This window comes from Tachysurus fulvidraco, chromosome 26 (assembly GCF_022655615.1).
Source record: "Tachysurus fulvidraco isolate hzauxx_2018 chromosome 26, HZAU_PFXX_2.0, whole genome shotgun sequence".
NCBI classification, from domain to species: domain Eukaryota; kingdom Metazoa; phylum Chordata; class Actinopteri; order Siluriformes; family Bagridae; genus Tachysurus; species Tachysurus fulvidraco.
This window is the reverse complement of record NC_062543.1, coordinates 3,491,474-3,512,855: the sequence shown is the minus strand read 5'-3', so window position 1 is coordinate 3,512,855 and position 21,382 is coordinate 3,491,474. Positions and strand designations below refer to the sequence as shown.

At 39.9% G+C, this 21,382-nt stretch overlaps 2 protein-coding genes across 7 annotated transcripts in view; both read right to left on the bottom strand.

Annotated features, from left to right (window-relative positions):
• Positions 1 to 155: 155 nt before the first annotated feature.
• On the bottom strand, positions 156 to 13,954 carry LOC113641738 (UDP-glucuronosyltransferase 2C1-like). Of its 6 annotated transcripts, none has more exons than XM_027144703.2 (7): positions 13,022 to 13,954; positions 7,003 to 7,205; positions 4,697 to 4,845; positions 1,558 to 1,689; positions 1,188 to 1,275; positions 891 to 1,110; positions 156 to 725 (listed from the first exon to the last, which is right to left on the bottom strand). In XM_027144703.2, the coding sequence occupies exons 1-7, from the start codon at positions 13,549 to 13,551 to the stop codon at positions 443 to 445; spliced, it is 1,605 nt and encodes a 534-aa protein (XP_027000504.2). In that variant the 5' UTR covers positions 13,552 to 13,954; the 3' UTR covers positions 156 to 442. The 6 variants fall into 6 exon arrangements, with proteins under 6 accessions (XP_027000504.2, XP_047665219.1, XP_027000496.2 ...); XM_047809263.1 differs by lacking the exon at positions 13,022 to 13,954 and adding an exon at positions 7,822 to 8,383 and having other exon boundaries at positions 7,003 to 7,272; XM_027144695.2 differs by lacking the exon at positions 7,003 to 7,205 and having other exon boundaries at positions 12,819 to 13,944.
• A 5,293-nt stretch (positions 13,955 to 19,247) lies between these two features.
• Positions 19,248 to 21,382, bottom strand: part of fktn (fukutin) — a 6,347-nt gene continuing 4,212 nt past the window's right edge. The window contains exons 7-10 of the mRNA XM_027143483.2: positions 21,346 to 21,382; positions 20,805 to 20,938; positions 19,771 to 19,895; positions 19,248 to 19,640 (exon numbers count right to left, since the gene is read on the bottom strand). The exon at positions 21,346 to 21,382 is cut by the window's right edge and continues 93 nt beyond it. Coding sequence (XP_026999284.2) covers positions 19,427 to 19,640; positions 19,771 to 19,895; positions 20,805 to 20,938; positions 21,346 to 21,382 — 510 coding nt within the window. The 3' untranslated portion in view covers positions 19,248 to 19,426. The remainder of the gene's footprint in view (positions 19,641 to 19,770; positions 19,896 to 20,804; positions 20,939 to 21,345) is intronic.

Here is a 21,382-nt window from a genome sequence, read left to right as displayed (position 1 = left end):
ACATAAGCAGGATGTCTGCTAAATGCTTTAAATATAAGTCACAAGGTTTGAACAAAGAAGTCAAGGTAGGAAGAGAAGCTACCAAGATGGGCAGTTAGGTGGAGAAAAGAAAGCATTTAAATCTTTCTGTCTGAATAATTAAAAAAGAGAGGCAATTTTAATATCAGCGATTAAGCTGAACAATCTTTATTTTTTTATCTAAACAGCAAACCACACCATACGTACTATGCTGATACAGATTAAAAGATCTGTTTAATTGCTTTGTTCAAGTGTGTTGGAATCATTTCAAAGTAAACCTGATCATTATTACTGTACTGTTTTAAACAGAAAAAAACTTGTACAGTGTACAGGATTGTACAGTGTACATTTAACATAGTGCTATATTCCTAAAATATATGTCAAAACATCAAAGTAATTATTAACACATTCATATACAGATGCTTCACTCTTTCTTGCTCTTTGCTGAGGTCTTTCTGCAACATTTCCGGAAGAGCAATCTGCATGTTTTCACAAAGATGAACACGACTAACACAATTACAGAAAGTAAAAAGGCAGCAACATCCAAGCAGTGGTACTGATACCACGTGAGGTTATGGGCTTCAACCCTCAGGTGCTTGGCCCCCTTATTGCGCATCACATACTCGATCCAGTACACGGCCTGGTCTAGCGGCTTCATCGGTTGGTCGTGGTGGATTCGGGATAGTCTCATCATGCTCTCCTTGTAGCTGTGGAAGAAATGAAATAAGAAGAATGATTTCTAGGCAGAGAGAAGTTTGAATGATTGAGACGCCTTAAGTTTAAGAGCATAATTTGATCAAATCTGAAAGTAACAAGTATAAAAGGTGAAGGTGTGAGTCATATTGATATGCAAAATCAAAACATCGACTCACGACGGATTGTGAATGACATCATCGAGAGCCTGCTTCAAGTCCTCGGTTCTCATTTTGTTGAAGTCAAGCATCACAGCAGCTCCTTTGGTTTTCATGTGATTTACATTGTCAGGCTGATCGGCAAACAGCGGCAGGCCCACCATGGGAACTCCATGATAAATAGCTTCATATATTCCATTAGTCCCTCCATGGGTGATGAAGGCCTTGGTTTTAGGATGTCCTGTAGATACAAATCATTGGTGATTTATTTACTTCAACAGAATGTGATACTGCAGCTACAATGAAAATGTTCCTTACCTAGTAAATCATTCTGAGGAATCCAGTCATAGAGTCTTGTATTAGGAGCAAGAGTTTCTGGTTTCTCACCTGTGTATCGCCACAAGACCTGAAATTACACACAGGATTCAGACCTGAGGGACTTAAGACTGATCTTATACTGTTCTTAATCAACACCACATGGAAGTTCAGAGTAGTCAATCTGCCTATGGACTTTCCTATCTTTAAAAGGTGAAGAAAACCAGAGAACCCAGAGGAACCCAAGACTTGTGATGTACCAACACTGACTGCTGCACTAAAGAGCCATCCTCAAAACATTCAGATCAAATCCTTCATATGCTAGAGTGTGGATTATTTATGTAGATGTTCATTATAAATAAAAAACTCAGACCTTTTGGGGAATCTGTCCGAGCGCTGAAGCGATGGTGTCCGCTCTCTCTTTGGTGAGGTTTTTTATCATGGACCCAAGTGAAAACACCACAATACCATCATCTCCTGAGCTCTGGACAAAGTCCTCCATCTCCTATAAAAATCAGAAAGCAAAATTAGAAAACAGAAAAAAAAACCACAGGGTGCCACAAAACCCATTTGACATCTAAAATGAAGATAACACTGCATTTATCGTTTTTTACCTTTATGAAAGTATAGAAAAAACTGTAGTGTGTTGCATTTATGAAATCAATGAACTGCTACCGAGTAAACGAAATTTTATTTCTGCAGGCAAACAAAAATATTTTGAACACTTTGAACTAACCTTAAGTAAAAAGATGCTGGGTTGAAGGTTACTTTCAAATAAAATGTTCAATGTCTAATTGAGTCCTCTTCGGCTCTCAAGTTTTGAAGACAGGCAAGCGTGACATCTCCAAACCCGACACCCCCCCATTTTTTTCATTGGTTGTTGGGTTAAATCTTACCCAGATAGTGCTATTTTCTGATTGGCTATTGTGTAGCCTCTTTTTTGATTGGCTGATAAGTGTCAGGCTTGACTAATAACTTCAGGGGAGATGCGCTTGATTCCTGCGCGGTTCCAGACAGCGGTGCGGGCTGATACATTTTGGGCACTGCAGCTTATTAGCTAAATATATGATAAATAGTCAAAAAGTTTTTCTGCATGAGAAATACGATGTGTGGCAGGAAAGCGTGATAAAAGACCCAAATGTGTGACACCTGACAGAACTGCATGACATCAAAATTTTAAGTTGCCGGCTGCAGCAAACCAAAAATGCGTCTGCATCTGTGTCGGATTTCACAAGTCGGCAGTTATGACGCATATTTTGAGCGACAAAAAAATTAAACACGTTTTTTTTAAATGTTACAAGAGCATCATAATCTTAGAATTTAGAATTACTTTTTTTAAACTAACTAAAATAAAATAAATTTAAATTAAATTTTTATTTTCCAAATCTACAGCAATTACATTTGGGCCATATGTGGGTGTTATCTGGCACATATGGCCTAGATGTGGCGTGGCTATACAGATATGGGCCAAATTGTGGCCATATTTGTTTTGCCATAACTTTAAAATCGGCGGGAAATGCTCTCTTGGTTCACAACTCATTTTGAGCAATATGGCCCAGATAACAATGAACACATGAGAACCATATGTGTTTGAGCTATGGCACAGTGAGAAACACGGACTTGTGGTAAACCTTTGGCTTATACGTGGAAAAACACAGGAATCCTGAAATCAAGTGCGGCAGACATCCTCCGTCCCACACCTCAGGTTGCTATGCATCTTCCCTCCTATTGGTGGAGCACTTTACAGTCATATAATTGAAATATGCAGCATTATGTGTCAATATTGCATGTTATTAAGCGTTTAGTTATTAGTTTAATTGAGGAAGGGGTCAAATTAGCTAATATTTTCCACAGTTTAACAATACAGTTTAATGTATGCTAAGGCTCCGCTGGTTTGGCGTTTTAAATTCCGATGTTTTTGGCTATAAATCAACAGTACTTAAGTAAAGTTGGCCGCATATTCACAGATTGGAGTTTCCCAAGTCAATAACTCCTGAGCTAAACGCTATTACTACACAAATAACACCTCTTTTCTATCGTAGTAATGTAGAGACGCTGCTACAACCCAATTTTCCTCAAAATCAGCTTTCGTCCGTGGTGGACAAAATACATGTTTCTATGTGCGAACCAAGGGACCGTCTGCAAAGTGCAAAACCCGAAAAGCGAATACTAAAAACAGTCAACTTGGGAGGAATGTCTTTTTGTACATTTTTTATGTTTTTTTTATATATATGAAAATATTTCCCCCAAGTAAGTGTTGTAGTATAACTATCAGGACATCAGTGATGTGTGAGCTGAATTTGGTGACAGTACAGTATTCGCTTTTCGGGATTTACACTTTGCAGACGGTCCCTTGGAATCTCTCTTATGCACTGAAAGTCATGTATGTCTTTTTTAAAGCAGAATACAACCAGTGTAAATTTTAACCAGTTGGTGAAAAAGTATTCTAAAAACAAAATCTAAATAATTTGTCATAAGAAAGTATGGTATTATTATGGCCAACATATTGAAAAATACAATTTGCAATTCCTTTCGAAAAAAAATTTTTTTTTGGTCAATCAAAGGTGGTTAATTAGTGCAATTAAAATATTAAAGGAGGAAATTTTTTATTAAATGATCCCCCCCCCCCATTATCCTCCAGCTCTAACTTCCATATTGTATTGCTGCTAGCATTATTTAAATTCATCTTTATTGCAGAGACCGAGAGGGGGGGTAGGAGGGAGAGAATGAAGAAACGCGAGGCCCAACAAAACACTGCCGACCCTCATTAGGCACATCAAAACTCAATTTCTCAATTTAAGTTCTCTGTACAAGTTAATCTGATTTTTTTGTATTTTTTTCTGTGATTTTTATTACTCTGACTTGAATACATTCTTAAATGTATTCTTATGTTTACTCTTAAAGCTGTAATTATTTAAACACTTGTTTTGAAGTAAATTGTTTTGAGTACATTTGTTGTTTAGTGTTTCATTTACTTTTAAGTTAATAAGACTTTTTACATACTGTCAGCTGCATGTGTGGCACATATGGGGCCAATAGATTTTAACAGAACTCAACCATACTAAAATTGCATATAAGGCTCATATTTGGGCCACATTAAATTGTATTATTTGTCTCATGTTTGGTGGAATTATGACACTGCTTTGGTTCAGTTTTGGTTAAGAAGAGGTGTGCCATATTTGGGCCACATAAATTACATTTGGCTCATGCTTGGTAAACTTATGGCTCTGCTTTGGTTCAGTTTTGGCAGATGGAGATGTGGGCCATATCTGGGCCGACAAACACAAACTAATCTGGGCCACAGCTCAGCTGTTTATCTGGGCCAAAGGAAATTTGCTGACTGGGTTGCAGCTCGCCGACCCCTGATCTAGCTGAATTCACTCCTTTCACCTATATTACAATCTGCACTCTTTACACTCTAATCATACAGTAAAAGTTTTGTAATCTCTCAAAGATCTGTCACAAATGTCAGAGGGCTATACTGTTTGTTAGGCTTAGAAGAGAGAGCTTACTTTTGGTAGAGGTTTTGCAGGTTTACAGTGTAATCCACCAACAAATTTAAAGTTTGGGAGGAACGGGCGTGGATATTCAAAGTCCCAGTAAGTCCTGATTAACCAGATGTCAGCTTTGCTCATGGTATCACATAGTGTTGTAGGCTTGCCTGTGAAGAAAAATATTTCATTTTATGGTGAGTGTTTGTTTCCAAAGAAACAATCTTCATAACACTTTTTCTGAAGCAAAAGTGAATGTTATGTTGGGTATGTTTTTTTTTTCTGTTTTTTTTAAATAAATTTATTTTGCTTTATTGGATCATTAACACTCTGATAACACTATGTGTGAAGCATAAAGGTGTGCGAGAGGTGAATGTTTTTTTTTTTATCTGACTTTTATTCCAACTTATAAAGTTATTTTTCTGTCTTTTTAAGATAAATAAATTCAAAATACAATCCCTGGCACTTGGAGTCGTGGTTTGAATATTTTATATGCTATCCAAACTAGTTTATTTAAATCAGCATTTTCCAACTCAACAAAAATGATCCAGATATTAATTTTTGGATGCTACTCCTGGATGTTTGAGACTGCTAGAAGGCGTTTCTGCGATGTTCGCTTTGATTTACATACTCAACAAAGTCAGCTGAGGCAATTTTAGGTATTAGTGGAATAGTTAAATATGGCACAGAAATTTATTTACATTTCGAATCAATTCCGCTGCTTTTGTCATCAGTCTACAGCCAAAAATAGTGACATCCTAAGACATTTTTGAATCATTTTCTAAATAGACGGTTAACTGTGCAACCCCAACAATCTTCATGATTTGGTGTAAATTGCAGTAAGAAATTTCACTACACATATCAGAGAAGAACTAATACGTTATATTAAAATTACGCCGAACCTGTCAAGCAGTTGGAATAAATAAAACGCAGCTGTCCAACACCTTACCTTTGATTTTACTGAGGTGTTTATCAAAGCTTAACATTGAGTGAAGTTTGATCATCGCCGTGTGTATGATGTAGAGTATCATGTTCTCTAATCTCTCTGTAAAGTCCATATGATCAGTGAGATGCCCCTGAGCGGCAGCTGCAGGTACGTAAGACGGCGGAGCGGGCATCTGCCCACAGAGTCGCTCGAGAGTATACGCGAAAGAGATTCGGAAAGACATCACAAGGGGCAAGTCAAGAACATCCGCCAGCAAGTCTGCACACGGCATCATGGGGTCATACAGAAGCACGTCAAAGCGTAACTCCTTCAGTGAAGTCACAAGATCTTTCTTAAACATGTTGTCACACACAGTCTCTGTGAAACGCGACATCCCGGATATTACCTCCCAAAACAAGGCCAGCTTCTGTAACCCGTTGATGTTTTGATCCATCAAGAGATTGATGAGTTTTTGGGAAACAGCGTCTGCCTCCTGTTGCTCCATGTCGACTTTAAAAGACACGAAGTTGAACCGTTCCTTTTGGCCATGATTCAGTGTAGGTGAGGCAGAGTGTGTAAGAACGGTCACGCTGTGATTCCGGTCCATGAGCTCCTCAACAATTACACGCATGTTGTGCCAGTGACTGTATTCACCAGGAAGAACCAACACGTTGCCACTGTGAGCCATTTCAGACAAGCTCAGCAGCAGAATTACCAAGCAGGCAGAAGATCTTCTCCAAGTCATTGTAGTAAATAAAATGTCGACCGAGTCTCTTGCGTTTAAAATCAGGGGGCGTGTTTCAACTTGCCCAACTAGTGTTTGCATCAGAAGTGGTTTTAAATTACCAGCATACAAACCTCCGTTTCTCTGGTTATTTAAAGAATAAGTTTAAAGAATAGCTGGTAACAAAAAGTCGCCAAATCTGTTTTTGCTCAATGAATGGTTAATGAATAGCTTAGCATACATCACACACTGCTATTACTGTTGATTTGAGGCTGTAACTTTAGCAGATAAATGCTTATCTGTTTAAGTAAAGTTACCTCACACCTTCAAACATGCAGTAAAGAACAAGTGCTTTAGAACAAAGGTCACTACAGTTCACTACACTTTTGTACATTTGATTTTTTTTTTTCACACAGCTTTTTAGGAAGGTTGCTGGAAAGGTGCCAAGGTAAAGAGCTCACAGGAGTAATTTGCTTACACACAATGCTCAGATATAAGAACGTCAAAAAGCTCCTGTTTTCACAACAGACATACTACCAAACCAAAAACTAGAGTTTGAGGTTGTTAAACATAATTGTGTAATATAAAGTGTTATAAAATATTTTTTTGTAATATTCTTGCTGCATTCATTTCTTTTGTAATTTAGTGTAACGGATTGAAAAGAATGATTTAATTTACCTAGGAATTCAGAATAGATGTTATCCCATTTCGTTGAGATCATTAGTTTAAACATAATGTACTGAGAGAGAATAAATAAAACGTTTTTCACTCTCTGTGGGAAATCCATGTGATCCGTGTAGCTCAAACCGACCGCCGGAACGAACGACGGTGGTGCTGGAAGCTGCCCACAGAGACGCCCCATGACATTCCCAAAACTGAACCTTAGACTTATAATAAATGGCAGATCGAGTTTCTGTGCTAGAAGTTCCCCACACATATCCAGGGGGTCTGTCAGAAGAACGTCAAACTGTTTCTTTCTCCACTTCTCAAGCAGATCTTCACGTGCAAAAAGCTGCAAAAAGCTGTTTGGACCACTGATCAGAAAGTAGAATCCTAGATCCATCTGATCAATTGTAGTCAGATGTCATTGATTAGTTTTCCTTAACAGCAACTCTGACAACAGTGCAGCTGTAATTCACATCAGGATTATATTAACAAACATTTCTGGGATTGTTTACTGTCTTATACTGAATAAAAGTGTCCCACTTGTATACCCGCACTGGTATATTCACTTACCCATAAGCTCTGTATAAAAAGGATCCCACTTTAACACCCTCAAAAACGTGAACAGAAAATCATGAAAGAAATTAAACAGCACGTTTTTCATCTTCTGTGTGAAATCCATCTGATCCGTGTAGCTCAGGCCGGCCGCTGGAACATAAGAGGCTGGTGTTGGAAGCTGCCCACAGAGTCGTTCTACAGAACTCCCAAAACTGAACCTCAGACTGATGATGAACGGCAGGTTCAGTTTTGTAGCCAGGAGATTGCTACACATACTTATAGGGTCTGTCAGAAAAACATCAAACTGTTCCTTTCTCCACTTCTCAAGCAGATCTTCATGTGCAAAAAGCTCCCTGCACAATACCTGATTCTGCTCGGTGCCTTTGTCCAGGATCTTCTTAACATTTAGAAAAACCTGGATGAGGTTGTCATTCGGCAGGTCATAGATCCAGTATTTTAACATACTGTTTAAGGTATCAATGATTTCCTGTTTGGTGAAGGGGACCTCTACAATGTCCACGTTGTAGCCTGGAGACCGCTGTGTCTTTACAGATGGTGTCGCACTGTGAGTAACAACCGTCACATTGTGTCCTCTCACTATGAGTTCGTCTATGATGGATTTAAGGTTGAGCCAGTGGCTGAATTCTGCAGGCCAGATAAGGATCTTGCCTGCATTCACACACTGGCTTAGACTGAGCATGAAAAGAAAACATAGCGCAGCTCTCTGAAACGCACTCATTCTGGCTGGAGTGTCAGATCTATCTGCTCACAACAAGCTTTAGAAGTCCGTGAATTACGGCTGAATGTACGTCCCTCTTGAAAGGTGTGTCTGACAAAAGCTGGAAATTTGAATGAAACCTCCCAAACTTCTTGTTGCATAATCCACCACAGATTACAGTAACTCTGTCCTATAATGTTGCATCATCATGACACAGAATCCCCCGATTTTATGGGTGGGGATTTGTTGATAAGAGATCTTCACTAAATCTCTATGAAAGGATTAGAAACATTTTTAAGAATTTAATAATTTGTTTTAATTTGAATAGCGCATTTAACAATGAACATGATCATATTAACTCCCAGCTTTGCAAAAAAGATTAAAATTAAAATGAGGATTAACATTTCTATCCCTATTGTCAAGGTGGTGAGGAAGAAGCCTTTAGAGGAACCAGCCAGGGATGTAGTAGCTTAGTGAATAAGGTGCAGTGTTGTATAAAGTACTAGAAAGCAATACTTGAGTAAAAGTACAAGTATCGTACTAGAAAAAGACTTTGGTAGAAGTGAAAGTTGCCTTTTAGAATATTACTCAAGTAAAAGTCTTAAAGTATCTGATATTTACTGTACTTAAGTATCAAAAGTAATTTTCTGATATTTAATGTACTTAAGTATTTGAAGTAAAAGTAAAAAGTACAATTTCAGTGATTTTCGGTAGGCATACGAGCAGGGGCGGTTCTAGGATTTCACCTTTATGGTTTTTAATGAGAATTTAAAACAAGAAGAGTTATATATTATATATTATATGACTACATAGTAAGCCAAACGTTATGGTGTTATTAAATGGCAAAAGTGGACACCAAAATTTTAAGCATGACGTCAGAGCCGGATTAACGCAAAGGCAAACTAGGCACGTGCCTAGGGCCAGATTGGCGGGATGGGGCCCAGACAGAGGGACCAAAAAATTTTTTATATATATATATATATATATATATATATATATATATATATATATATATATATATATATATATATATATATAAATAAATTATAATAAAAATAAAAATAAAATAAAATGTACAAATGTCCTATCTACAATTTATTTCATTATTTATTAATTAAATAAAAATAGTGACGATGTTTATTTAAACCATAGACTGTATTTATATAGAGGCGCCAGCCAGTTAAGTCCGAGGAGACGTACGCTGCGCGGCGGTCAGACGTCAGAGCGGGACAACAAATATAGCAGGCAGGTGTGTTTTGAGTAGTAGGCTGATTTTGAAGATGCTTTCGGGTGCGGCAAAACGTAAAAAGGAAAAAAATGAAGAAGAACAAAAGAAGAGACAGCGGGGGGCTTTGCAAAAGTTTCTGTCGGGCAGCCGTCTGACAGCTGTGAACGCGGTGGAAGATGCGGCGGGAAATGCGGCGGAAGACGCGGTGGAAGATACAAGTCTTTAATAGTCTGAATAAATTTAGTTTTCTATAGTTTAAATCCTCCATCCTTATATTTATTATTATTTATTGTTAGACAGTTTCTAAATGGTCTTGATGAATGTGAAGGGGTCATGTTTGCCTTCTTGTTCTTAATTACAACATTTATAAATGTTGTAAGCTATTGTATTTTGCAGAAAATCTTAATTACAACATTTATAAATGTTGTAAGCTATTGCATTTTGCAGAAAATCTTAATTAAATGTGTTGATTAAATGTAAACAGAGCAAATAAACTTATTTGCTCTGTTTGCATAGTTTACTGACACCTATTGGTTATTTGCTGGTACTACTGCCTTAACAATGACACTCCCAATGGATGAGAATAATTTAATAGCATTTAATAGAGCCGTGTAATGACGTATAAATAATGAATATCAAAAAATAGTCGGATAGACTGTTTAATATACAACATAACCAATTTGTAACTAAAGACTGGGCTATGTAAAATGTGAATTAACTTTTATTAGTAACTTTGGTAAGTTTCAGATTTCAATTCATAAATAACATCGATGGAGGGGGGCCCAAAAAATGCAGCCTGCCTAGTGTAGTCCATTTATTTAATCCGGCTCTGGTCACGGGGAGCCTGTGCCTATCTCAGGCTTCAAGACCAAATCAATAAATGTTATTTTTATTTAGTATTGAATGGAATGTTTGCATTAAAATTTTGTTTGTGCTACAACTCTGGTAACAAGCATAGCGAAATTTCACTGCTTTTGGTCGCCGTATTTGCGGCTTTCAGCCGATTAACGTTATAAATGCCTCCAGCTCTGACTGCGCGTGCACGATGCGCGTGCCTGTGCTTCTCCGTAGAGCGTGCGGAGCGTAATGCAATCTAGGAGCAGTGATTCGCCAAACCTCCCTTATTGCAGTCACACACATTTCTTCTGATTTTATTTTGTAGTAACGAGTAACGAAGATGCTTATTGGAAATATAACGGAGTAAAAGTATACATTTTATCTAGAAAATGTAGTGGAGTAAAAGTGAAAGTTGACATAAATTTAAATAGCGAAGTAAAGTACAGATACGTGAAATTTCTACTTAATTACGGTAACGAAGTATTTTTACTTCGTTACATTACAACACTGATAAGGTGTTGGACCCAGAGGTGGGAGTAAGTCACACGTGTGCAAGTCACAAGTAAGTCTCAAGTCATGAATGTCAAGTCAAAGTCAAGTCGAGTCTTTTTTAATATTTGTCAAGCAAGTCTCAAGTCTCAAATTTGCGACTTAAGTCTGACTGGAGTCAAGTCATATGACTCGAGTCCCCCATCTCTGTTTGGACCACTGATCAGAAAGTAGAATCCTAGATCCATCTGATCAATTGTAGTCAGATGTCATTGATTAGTTTTCCTTAACCGCAACTCTGACAACAGTGCAGCTGTAATTCACATCAGGATTATATTAACAAACATTTATGGGATTGTTTTCTGTCTTATACTGAATAAAAGTGTCCCACTTGTATACCCGCACTGGTATATTCACTTACCCATAATCTCTGTATACAAAGGATCCCACTTTAACGCCATCAGAAACGTGAACAGAAAATCCTGAAAGAAATTAAACAGCACGTTTTTCATCTTCTGTGTGAAATCCATCTGATCCATGTATCTCAGGCCGACCGCTGGAACATAAGAGGCTGGTGTTGGAAGCTGCCCACAGAGTCGTTCTACAGAACTCCCAAAACTGAACCTCAGACTGATGATGAACGGCAGGTTCAGTTTTGTAGCCAGGAGATTGCTACACATACTTATAGGGTCTGTCAGAAAAACATCAAACTGTTCCTTTCTCCACTTCTCAAGCAGATCTTCATGTGCAAAAAGCTCCCTGCACAATACCTGATTCTGCTCGGTGCCTTTGTCCAGGATCTTCTTAACATTTAGAAAAACCTGGATGAGGTTGTCATTCGGCAGGTCATAGATCCAGTATTTTAACATACTGTTTAAGGTATCAATGATTTCCTGTTTGGTGAAGGGGACCTCTACAATGTCCATGTTGTAGCCTGGAGACCGCTGTGTCTTTACAGATGGTGTCGCACTGTGAGTAACAACCGTCACATTGTGTCCTCTCGCTATGAGTTCGTTTATGATGGATTTAAGGTTGAGCCAGTGGCTGAATTCTCCAGACCAGATAAGGATCTTGCCTGCATTCACACACTGGCTTAGACTGAGCATGAAAAGAAAACATAGCGCAGCTCTCTGAAACGCACTCATTCTGGCTGGAGTGTCAGATCTATCTGCTCACAACAAGCTTTAGAAGTCCGTGAATTACGGCTGAATGTACGTCCCTCTTGAAAGGTGTGTCTGACAAAAGCTGGAAATTTGAATGAAACCTCCCAAACTTCTTGTTGCATAATCCACCACAGATTATAGTAACTCTGTCCTATAATGTTGCATCATCATGACACAGAATCCCCCGATTTTATGGGTGGGGATTTGTTGATAAGAGATCTTCACTAAATCTCTATGAAAGGATTAGAAACATTTTTAAGAATTTAATAATTTGTTTTAATTTGAATAGCGCATTTAACAATGAACATGATCATATTAACTCCCAGCTTTGCAAAAAAGATTAAAATTAAAATGAGGATTAACATTTCTATCCCTATTGTCAAGGTGGTGAGGAAGAAGCCTTTAGAGGAACCAGCCAGGGATGTAGTAGCTTAGTGAATAAGGTGTTGGACCCAGAGGTGGGAGTAAGTCACACGTGTGCAAGTCACAAGTAAGTCTCAAGTCATGAATGTCAAGTCAAAGTCAAGTCGAGTCTTTTTTAATATTTGTCAAGCAAGTCACAAGTCTCAAATTTGCGACTTAAGTCTGACTGGAGTCAAGTCATATGACTCGAGTCCCCCATCTCTGTTTGGACCACTGATCAGAAAGTAGAATCCTAGACCCATCTGATCAATTGTAGTCAGATGTCATTGATTAGTTTTCCTTAACCGCAACTCTGACAACAGTGCAGCTGTAATTCACATCAGGATTATATTAACAAACATTTATGGGATTGTTTTCTGTCTTATACTGAATAAAAGTGTCGCACTTGACAATGCGCACTGGTATATTCACTTACCCATAAGCTCTGTATACAAAGGATCCCACTTTAACGCCGTCAGAAACGTGAACAGAAAATCCTGAAAGAAATTAAACAGCACGTTTTTCATCCTCTGTGTGAAATCCATCTGATCCGTGTAGCTCAGGCCGGCCGCTGGAACATAAGAGGCTGGTGTTGGAAGCTGCCCACAGAGTCGCTCCATAGAACTCCCAAAACTGAACCTCAGACTGATGATGAACGGCAGGTTCAGTTTTGTAGCCAGGAGATCGCTACACATACTTATAGGGTCTGTCAGAAGAACATCAAACTGTTCCTTTCTCCACTTCTCAAGCAGATCTTCATGTGCAAAAAGCTCCCTGCACAATACCTGATTCTGCTCTGTAGCCTTCCCTATGATCTCACTGATCTTCAGAGAAGTCTGGATTATGTTGTCATGTTGAACATCATACATCCAGTACTTCACGAAGTTTTCCAAGTTGTTAAAGACATCCTGCTTGGTGTGAGGCACCTGTATGATGTCCACGTTGTAGCCTTGAGACTGAGCTGTATTTACAGATGGTGTAGCGCTGTGAGTAACGATCGTCAAGTTGTGTCCTCTTGCTATGAGCTCATCCATGACCACTTTGATGTTAAGCCAGTGGCTGAATTCTCCTGGCCAGATGAGGATCTTCCCTGCTGTTACACACAGCAGAGTCTGGTCCAGACCGAGCAAAAGGAGAAAGCAAAGAGCAGATCTCTCACACGCAATCATGACGGATGCTTCTGAACTTATACGCTCACTTTCAGAGATAGAGAACAGTAACTATCCAACTTGTGAGAGACCACAAATCTATATGCCTTTACACGATCCACCATAAAGAGCAAATAAGAAGCTTTGTAGATTGAACTTTGTCCCTGTTCAGCAGGTTCCAATGAACTTAACACATTATTTCCCAATCTGCATTAGTTATAGTACAACTCCATGTATATGCTAATAAACAAGATAAGGATAAAAATCTTGAACTACCTTGTCTCCTTATCTACTGTGTTGAAAGTCTGGCCATGCTATGACCAGGTACACCAAGAGAATTTGCAACCCACTCATTTACACCGCTAGAAACTAAATACAACCTTCGCTAAAGCTGGTTTGTTATCAATGCATCAGCTGATGGAAATACAAAAGATGCTTGAGTGAAACGTGACACACCGGATCGAATTTCTTCAGCACCAAAAGATTAGCAGCGTGTGAAAGGATAAACGAACAATGTTCTGGAAATCTTGGAACTTTGTAGTCCAAATAGTTAACCATTCACTTATATCAGCCAGTTAAAAAAGCTTTACATGTTATTGTTAAATCTCAACAGGATTTATTCTGCACTTTGGCTGGATTTAAGGTTTTATTATTTGACAATTGTTTTGTTTTGCTTTTTGGACTTTGAACTAGCAGACCACCAAAGAGAAGAGTAGAAAATGTCAAGTTTAAGCGTACGCTCATCGACTCGTCCTGTAAAACAGCAACTGATGTAGTACCACAGAGGTGAAAGTTTAAGTGAAGTGAAGTGACGTGACATACGGCTAAGTACAGTACAATGACCCATACTCAGAATTCGTTCTCTGTATTTAACCCATCCAAAGTGCACACACACACAGCAGTAAACACACACACACTGTGAACACACACCTGGAGCAGTGGGCAGCCATTTATGGTGCAGCGCCCGGGGAGCAGTTGAAAGGGGTTCAGTGCCTTGCTCAAGAGCACCTCAGTCGTGGTATTGCCGGCCCGAGACTCGAACCCACAACCTTAGGGTTAGGAGTCAGACTCTCTAACCATTAGGCCACAACTTCCCCAATAAACAAAAAAAAACAACAACAAAAAATCCCCACCAAGAATAAATTACAAACCAATTTGTACCATTATTTGCACCACCATTTCCTCAGCAGCTCAGTAAATTCAACTCAAGCAAATACAGACTGATGGATGGTTTTATTGGCAAGACCTTGAGCCCTGAAAAGCTTTAGATCCAGCAGTCAAGCTGGAGGCTGTTCTCAGAATTCATACTTCTGATACAATCAGTGCACAATCACACCGAGTGCCATTTTTGGCTATAAAGTGTTTCATGGTGAGTTCCTTCATCAGGTTCACACTCGCTGATATTCAGAATGTGTTAAGTTTCTATAACAGCACCTTTGACAGTAGTTCTTGTTGCAAAGATTGTATTAACCCTAATGTTATAATTTCCATATAATCCATACGACACCTCATAAGTGATATATTTTGAATGGCTCTATAATAGAGTTTTTGGGTATTGCATTTTTTTTTGCAAAGTGAATAATTTGATATAATTATTTGATGGTTTCTTGACTTACCCATGACTTCCGTATAAAAAGGATCCCACTTTAACGCCATCAGAAACGTGAACAGAAAATCCTGAACGAAATTAAACAGCACGTTTTTCATCCTCTGTGTGAAATCCATCTGATCCGTGTAGCTCAGGCCGACCGCTGGAACATAAGAGGCTGGTGTTGGAAGCTGCCCACAGAGTCGTTCTACAGAACTCCCAAAACTGAACCTCAGACTGATGATGAACGGCAGGTTCAGTTTTGTAGCCAGGAGATCGCTACACATACTTATAGGGTCTGTGGGTCTGTCAGAAGAACATCAAACTGTTCCTTTCTCCACTTCTCAAGCAGATCTTCACGTGCGAAAAGCTCCCTGCACAATACCTGATTCTGCTCTGTAGCCTTCCCTATGATCTCACTGATCTTCAGAGAAGTCTGGATTATGTTGTCATGTTGAACATCATACATCCAGTACTTCACCTCACACTACACTCACCTTCAGACCTACCGAACAGTGACTAAACCGCTTATGAGGGACCAGAAATCATTCATTCATTCATTTTCTACCGCTTATCCGAACTTCTCGGGTCACGGGGAGCCTGTGCCTATCTCAGGCGTCATCGGGCATCGAGGCAGGATACACCCTGGACGGAGTACCAACCCATCACAGGGCACACACATCTCATTCACTCACACACTCACACACTACGGATGCCAATCAACCTACCATGCATGTCTTTGGACCGGGGGAGGAAACCGGAGTACACGGAGGAAACCCCCGAGGCACGGGGAGAACATGCAAACTCCACACACACAAGGCGGAGGCAGGAATCGAACCCCGACCCTGGAGGTGTGAGGCAAACGTGCTAACCACTAAGCCACCGTGCCCCCCTGGTCCAGTAATCAATGAACAGGCAAATCACTCTACAGCACAAATAAGGCCAAGGGTAGATTGAACTTCATCCCTAACAAGGGGCCATATGTGTGTGTGTGTGTGTCATCTGGTAAGGAAGGTGGTGCTTCCTTCGCATATTATCTCCCAATCTACATTAGATTAAAACCCTCACTTCTACTTATAAGCAGTCTATTAGAACAAACACCACAACATCAGAATATGAGCATAATAGTGACTTAATCTATGGTGTTGAAAATCTTCGACATGACCAGAGATTTAATAATGCCTGTTTTTTGTAAACAAGACAAGCGGTTGGGTGAGACATGCCACATTGGACTGAATTATATAAACTCATTCATTCATGATTAACCTCAAATGTTTGGGGGATTTTTGGAACGTCAAAGCATAAATGCGTTATCCATTTGCTTGGATCAGCGACAACAAAAAAAAAAACAATAAAAACTTTAATATGTTATCTTTAAATGCCAACTGAATCATTTCAGCACACTGGACAGATTTAAGATGGAAAAAATATGAGTTGGACTCTGAACCAGCAGAGAGTAGAAAAAAAAAGACAGATGAGTGATGCAGGACATGATGATGAGTATGCCGACCGACTCGTCCTGTTACTGTTAAACAGACATGTGATGATGTGGAACGACGAGCGGTGAGGGTAAGATTGACAAATTGGCACCATTTCCAAAGTGTCTGTATTAATTAGCGCCATTTCCTTTTAATCAAATCAAATTTCGCATTTGGACGGTTTTATCGACAAGGCTTTGAACCCTGAAAAGATTTGGGTTTGGCAGTCAAACCCCTGCCACGGTGTCCTCAGAACCCACAATAATACTGAGCCATGATTATGGCTGTAATGTAGAGTTGTGTAGCCTCTATACATTTGAACAGGATTGTCATTAGTGGTAAAGAAATGAACGAAAGGTTTATTCAATATAATATTAACTCAGAACATTAACACCTACATATTATTTCAGGATACATTAAAACCTCATTACCTTATTTACAATTCTTCATGTTGATTTAATTTGTATGTCATCAAAAAAAATTTTTTTTTTTTACAAACCTGTACAGTTTCCAAGAATGAGCTTAAAATAAAGTTAGATGTAAGATTTCATGGCAAGTTTCACTGTAAGTACAAAAGCACTTACCCATGACTTCCGTATAAAAAGGATCCCACTTTAATGCTGTCAGAAACGTGAACAGAAAATCCTGAAAGAAATTAAACACTGACTGACCGCTGGAACATAAGAGGCTGGTGTTGGAAGCTGGTCACAGAGTCGCTCCATAGAACTCCTGAAACTGAACCTCAGACTGATGATGAGCGACAGGTTCAGTTTCATACCCAGAGGTGCTCTGCACATATACATGGGGTCTGTCAGATAAACATCAAACTGTTCCTTTCTCCACTTCTTCAGCAGATCTTCACATGCAAAAAACTCCCTGCACAATACCTGATTCTTATATGTGGTTTGACCCAACGACACCCTTTATCTTCAGAAAGCTTTGGATCAGGTCGTCATTTGGCACTTTGTTTACCCAGTATTTGAACATTGTGTCCAACGTATTAAAAACGTCCTGTTTGGTGTAAGGCACCTGTATGATCTCCACGTTGTAGTCTTGACAGAAGGTGTAGCGCTGTGTGTTACAACGGTCACATTGTGTCCTCTGGCTAGGAGTTCCTCTATAATGACAGTGATGTTTAACCAATGGCTGAAATCTGCAGTCCAGACGAGGATCTTCCCTGCTTGTCGTGCACAGTGGAGTCTGGATCAGACCGAGCAGGAGGAGAAGATGGAGAGCGGCTCGCTCGCGTGAACTCATCGTAGCTGCATATATCTTATACCGATATCTTACTGTAAGTCGCACACCACTTGTGTTGATGCCAGTGAGCAACTTGCTAAGGAATATGACAGAAACGGTTCTCTACTCAGCTTTTAGACCCTGGCTGCAAAAACATTAAATACTGTACAAACGGACTCAAGGGGGAAGGGCCGCTTTATATTCGTCAAGATTAATTCCCTCCTCCATCAATGTTATACTTGAAATGTACAGTATGTCACAGATGTGAGTGAGTGAGTGAGTGAATGAGTGAGTACACCCCTTACATTTTTGTAAATGTTTTATTACACCTTTTCACGTGACTAAATTGTAGCCGGGCGCCATTTCTAGTAAGCGTACAGCTTTTATAACAGTGTAAAATAAGTGTAAAACTCAACACACAGCCATTAATGTCTAAACCATTGGCCACAAAAGTAGTCAGAGGTTTAGGGGGGCTAAAGCTCCCCTAAAAAGGGCCTGGTGACGTACCTGGGTTCCACTCAGAACAGGTCTCGCCGTGGATGACCAAAGGAGTTGTGTGCATGTGGTCAGCCTTATCCAGACGTTGTGTTTGGGAAATAGACGTATGAATGCTGCCAGCATTGCTGCAGAGGGTGAAGGGGTGAGGGGACAGCCGGTCAGAGCTGAGACCGTACACCACATACTGCATCAAATTGGTCTGCATGGCTGTTGCACCAGAACGAAGACAAGCAGACTATGGACACGGATTACTTATCACTATGAGTTTCTTTTTTTAATGTCATTCGTAACGCAAACCTTGTGCTAATGACAACATAAGCTGAAGAGACTCCAGACTGAGCTGTCGAGGGAGTTATGAAGGAACCTGACCAAGCAAATCTGCTGAAAACCTTACATCTGTGGCTCTTCTGAAATTTAGCAGAGCTTTAATAACAAACCATCGACGTTCCTAAAACAGAACGTAATTATATGTAATTATATTTACTGCATTTTGGCACATGCTCTGTAGAGTTAAGGGCCTTGCTCAGGGGCCCAGGATTGGTGGCTTGGTGGCCCTGGGATTACCTGAGGTACCACATCCCATATTAATTCTTATGTTCTGAAACAACCAACATGACCAGAAAACCGACAGTGGATCCCAGATAAAGATCAGACATCACATCCCAAGCCTCAGCCTCGGACTAAAAAAAATCTGACCCAAATAAAATGTGTGACGAGAAGTAATGTCAGTCCTGCATCCATCCCAGATGAGGGAATGAAAAAGGATGTGGCAGTTTCGGTTCAGGTGCAGTAGTTTTATTTTACACAATGTTATCATTTCAGACTGGAAGTTGGAGCAAAACAACCATCAGGGTTTATTAGTATCATGGCATCTGCCTACAACTTCACATTTCACAGTAAAAACCAAAACACCTGCATTAAGGTTTAAATTAATCGGTTATTATTTAATGAGTTTTTCAAAACAGTGTGGAAATAATACAGTGTTTTCTGATCTGGTTATGTCCTGGTAAAGCCATGGAGTATTTTTTTTTTTTTTGGGATACTGCTGTGGCATTTCTACACTACACACTAGTGATGAATAGACTTCCCAGCCGCCTCAGTTAACCAGGATGACGTCGTCCCACTCCTTGATGGGCCACACGCCGTTCTCCTGCACGTTTGGAGGTGAGCTCTTCCAATCCCAGGTCTTGACTGGAACGTTCCAATCCGGCCCGTAGTTTGCAGTAACGTAGTCCAAAGTCTCACAGGGCACTCGGACCTTCAGCTCCAGCAGCTCCGTCCAGCACAGGCCGAACCGAGGGAACACGTACCTGAGACGGAAACAGAGACAAACCGGATTATGTGGATTTGGAGAGAACATCTATAATAATATAATAACAACATACTAATCTGATCATGGTCTGTTACATCAGTCTCCTAAAACCTGTACAACGGTTTTACTTGAATTTCTTTCCGCTCTTCGCCTGTGTGCCTCCGTTCCAAACGATGTCGCCGTCCTCGTAGAAAAAAAAGATGTCCAGTTTTACATCCAGGCCTTGAAAAGAGAGCTCGAGGCTGTCTTCTATCTGCATGTGAGACAGTACAATGAAGTATCAGTCTGAACCGAGGGCGGTTAGAAGATGACGTTCAAATTATAATGTATCGTACAGACGACTATATCGCGGCACCGACGAACTCTTGATTCTGATTGGTGGACGAATTACGGCTAGTTCAACACATAAGCAATGAAGTTTTTAGGAGATTGTACAAGGAATAGGATGTTAGATGTAAGGTGAAGCTTCCACGTACTACATAAAGAAAGTAATAGAGGTGTTAAGATATTTTGATATAATAGTAGCGCCGTTGAAATCGAAGTGCTTTGTGTAAACTCCACACTGGTTGAGCTCCACAATTTATCCTGAGTTAGATATTTCCCCATCTGTACAGACTTCATTGTTTTCGTTAAGCTTAAACTCCCAAAAATACATTTTCATTGAATTACTCGAGATTGTTAAAGGTGGGGTGCACGTCGTTTGAGAAATGCTACAGTAAACCGAGTCGGGCCGACAAACAGAACAAACATGTAGCCAATGAGCAGAAAGGGGCGTGTCTTGTCAATATGCGGCGGAGAGAGCGTTCAGTGCGCATGTGTGACATTAGCAGGAAGCGATGGAAGCATCGACGTGGAGGATAAAAACGAAAAGTCAAGAAGCAGTAAGACCCGTGTTAATATAGGTTCAGCTTTCCAGCGCTGGCGAGAACTGAACGTCGTCTTCCGTGTTAAACCTTTCACGGTACAGCACACAGTACTCCAGCAGTTTCCGCCAATAATAGTTGCCTGGGTTACGTATGTATGTGTGGGCGGAGCTATCAAAACAGGGGTGACACCCATTTGGGTTAGGGGCATGTTTGTTTTGGTGATTTCACACGTCAACATTGGCTTTCAGAGATCGTGCACCGCACCTTTAATGTAACGGACGTTTTCGATGCTGTACCTTTCCAAACTTATGTTTGAGGGACAGTCCAGCCTTCTGAAATGCCTGTGTGATGTCATGCTTGTAATCTTTGATCCAGATGCCCAGGTCTACATCTTTACTGTAGGGAATGATGTTACACTGCCGAAACCAACCTACGACACGAAGAGGATAGATATACAGTAGAAATAAATATTAAACCTGCTGCGGTGTTAAATCGGATCGGTCCGAAGGCATCGATACCGAAACTGTCCTCGCAAGAAGGTATATACAGTATAAAGGCAACAACTAAATCACAGGGACTTTTTAGATGAACACACCGCAAGGACCGCTGTTATTGGAAAATAATCATCTTCGAGGTGATAACGTTGTTGTTCGGGATACACACTGATTATATGCCAATAATAATCCCTCAATGGGTTTCATTTCTTATGCGTCAGAGCTCCAAACTTCAGGTAAGTAAGATAAAGGCAATCATCTAGTGTCCCGGGAAAATTACTGTCTGATATCAAAGAGAAAAGATCTTATTTAAGCTTAATAATCAGATCTAACGACTACTCACCGAGACACGTACCACTGCTCAGCCAGAACGGAACCTC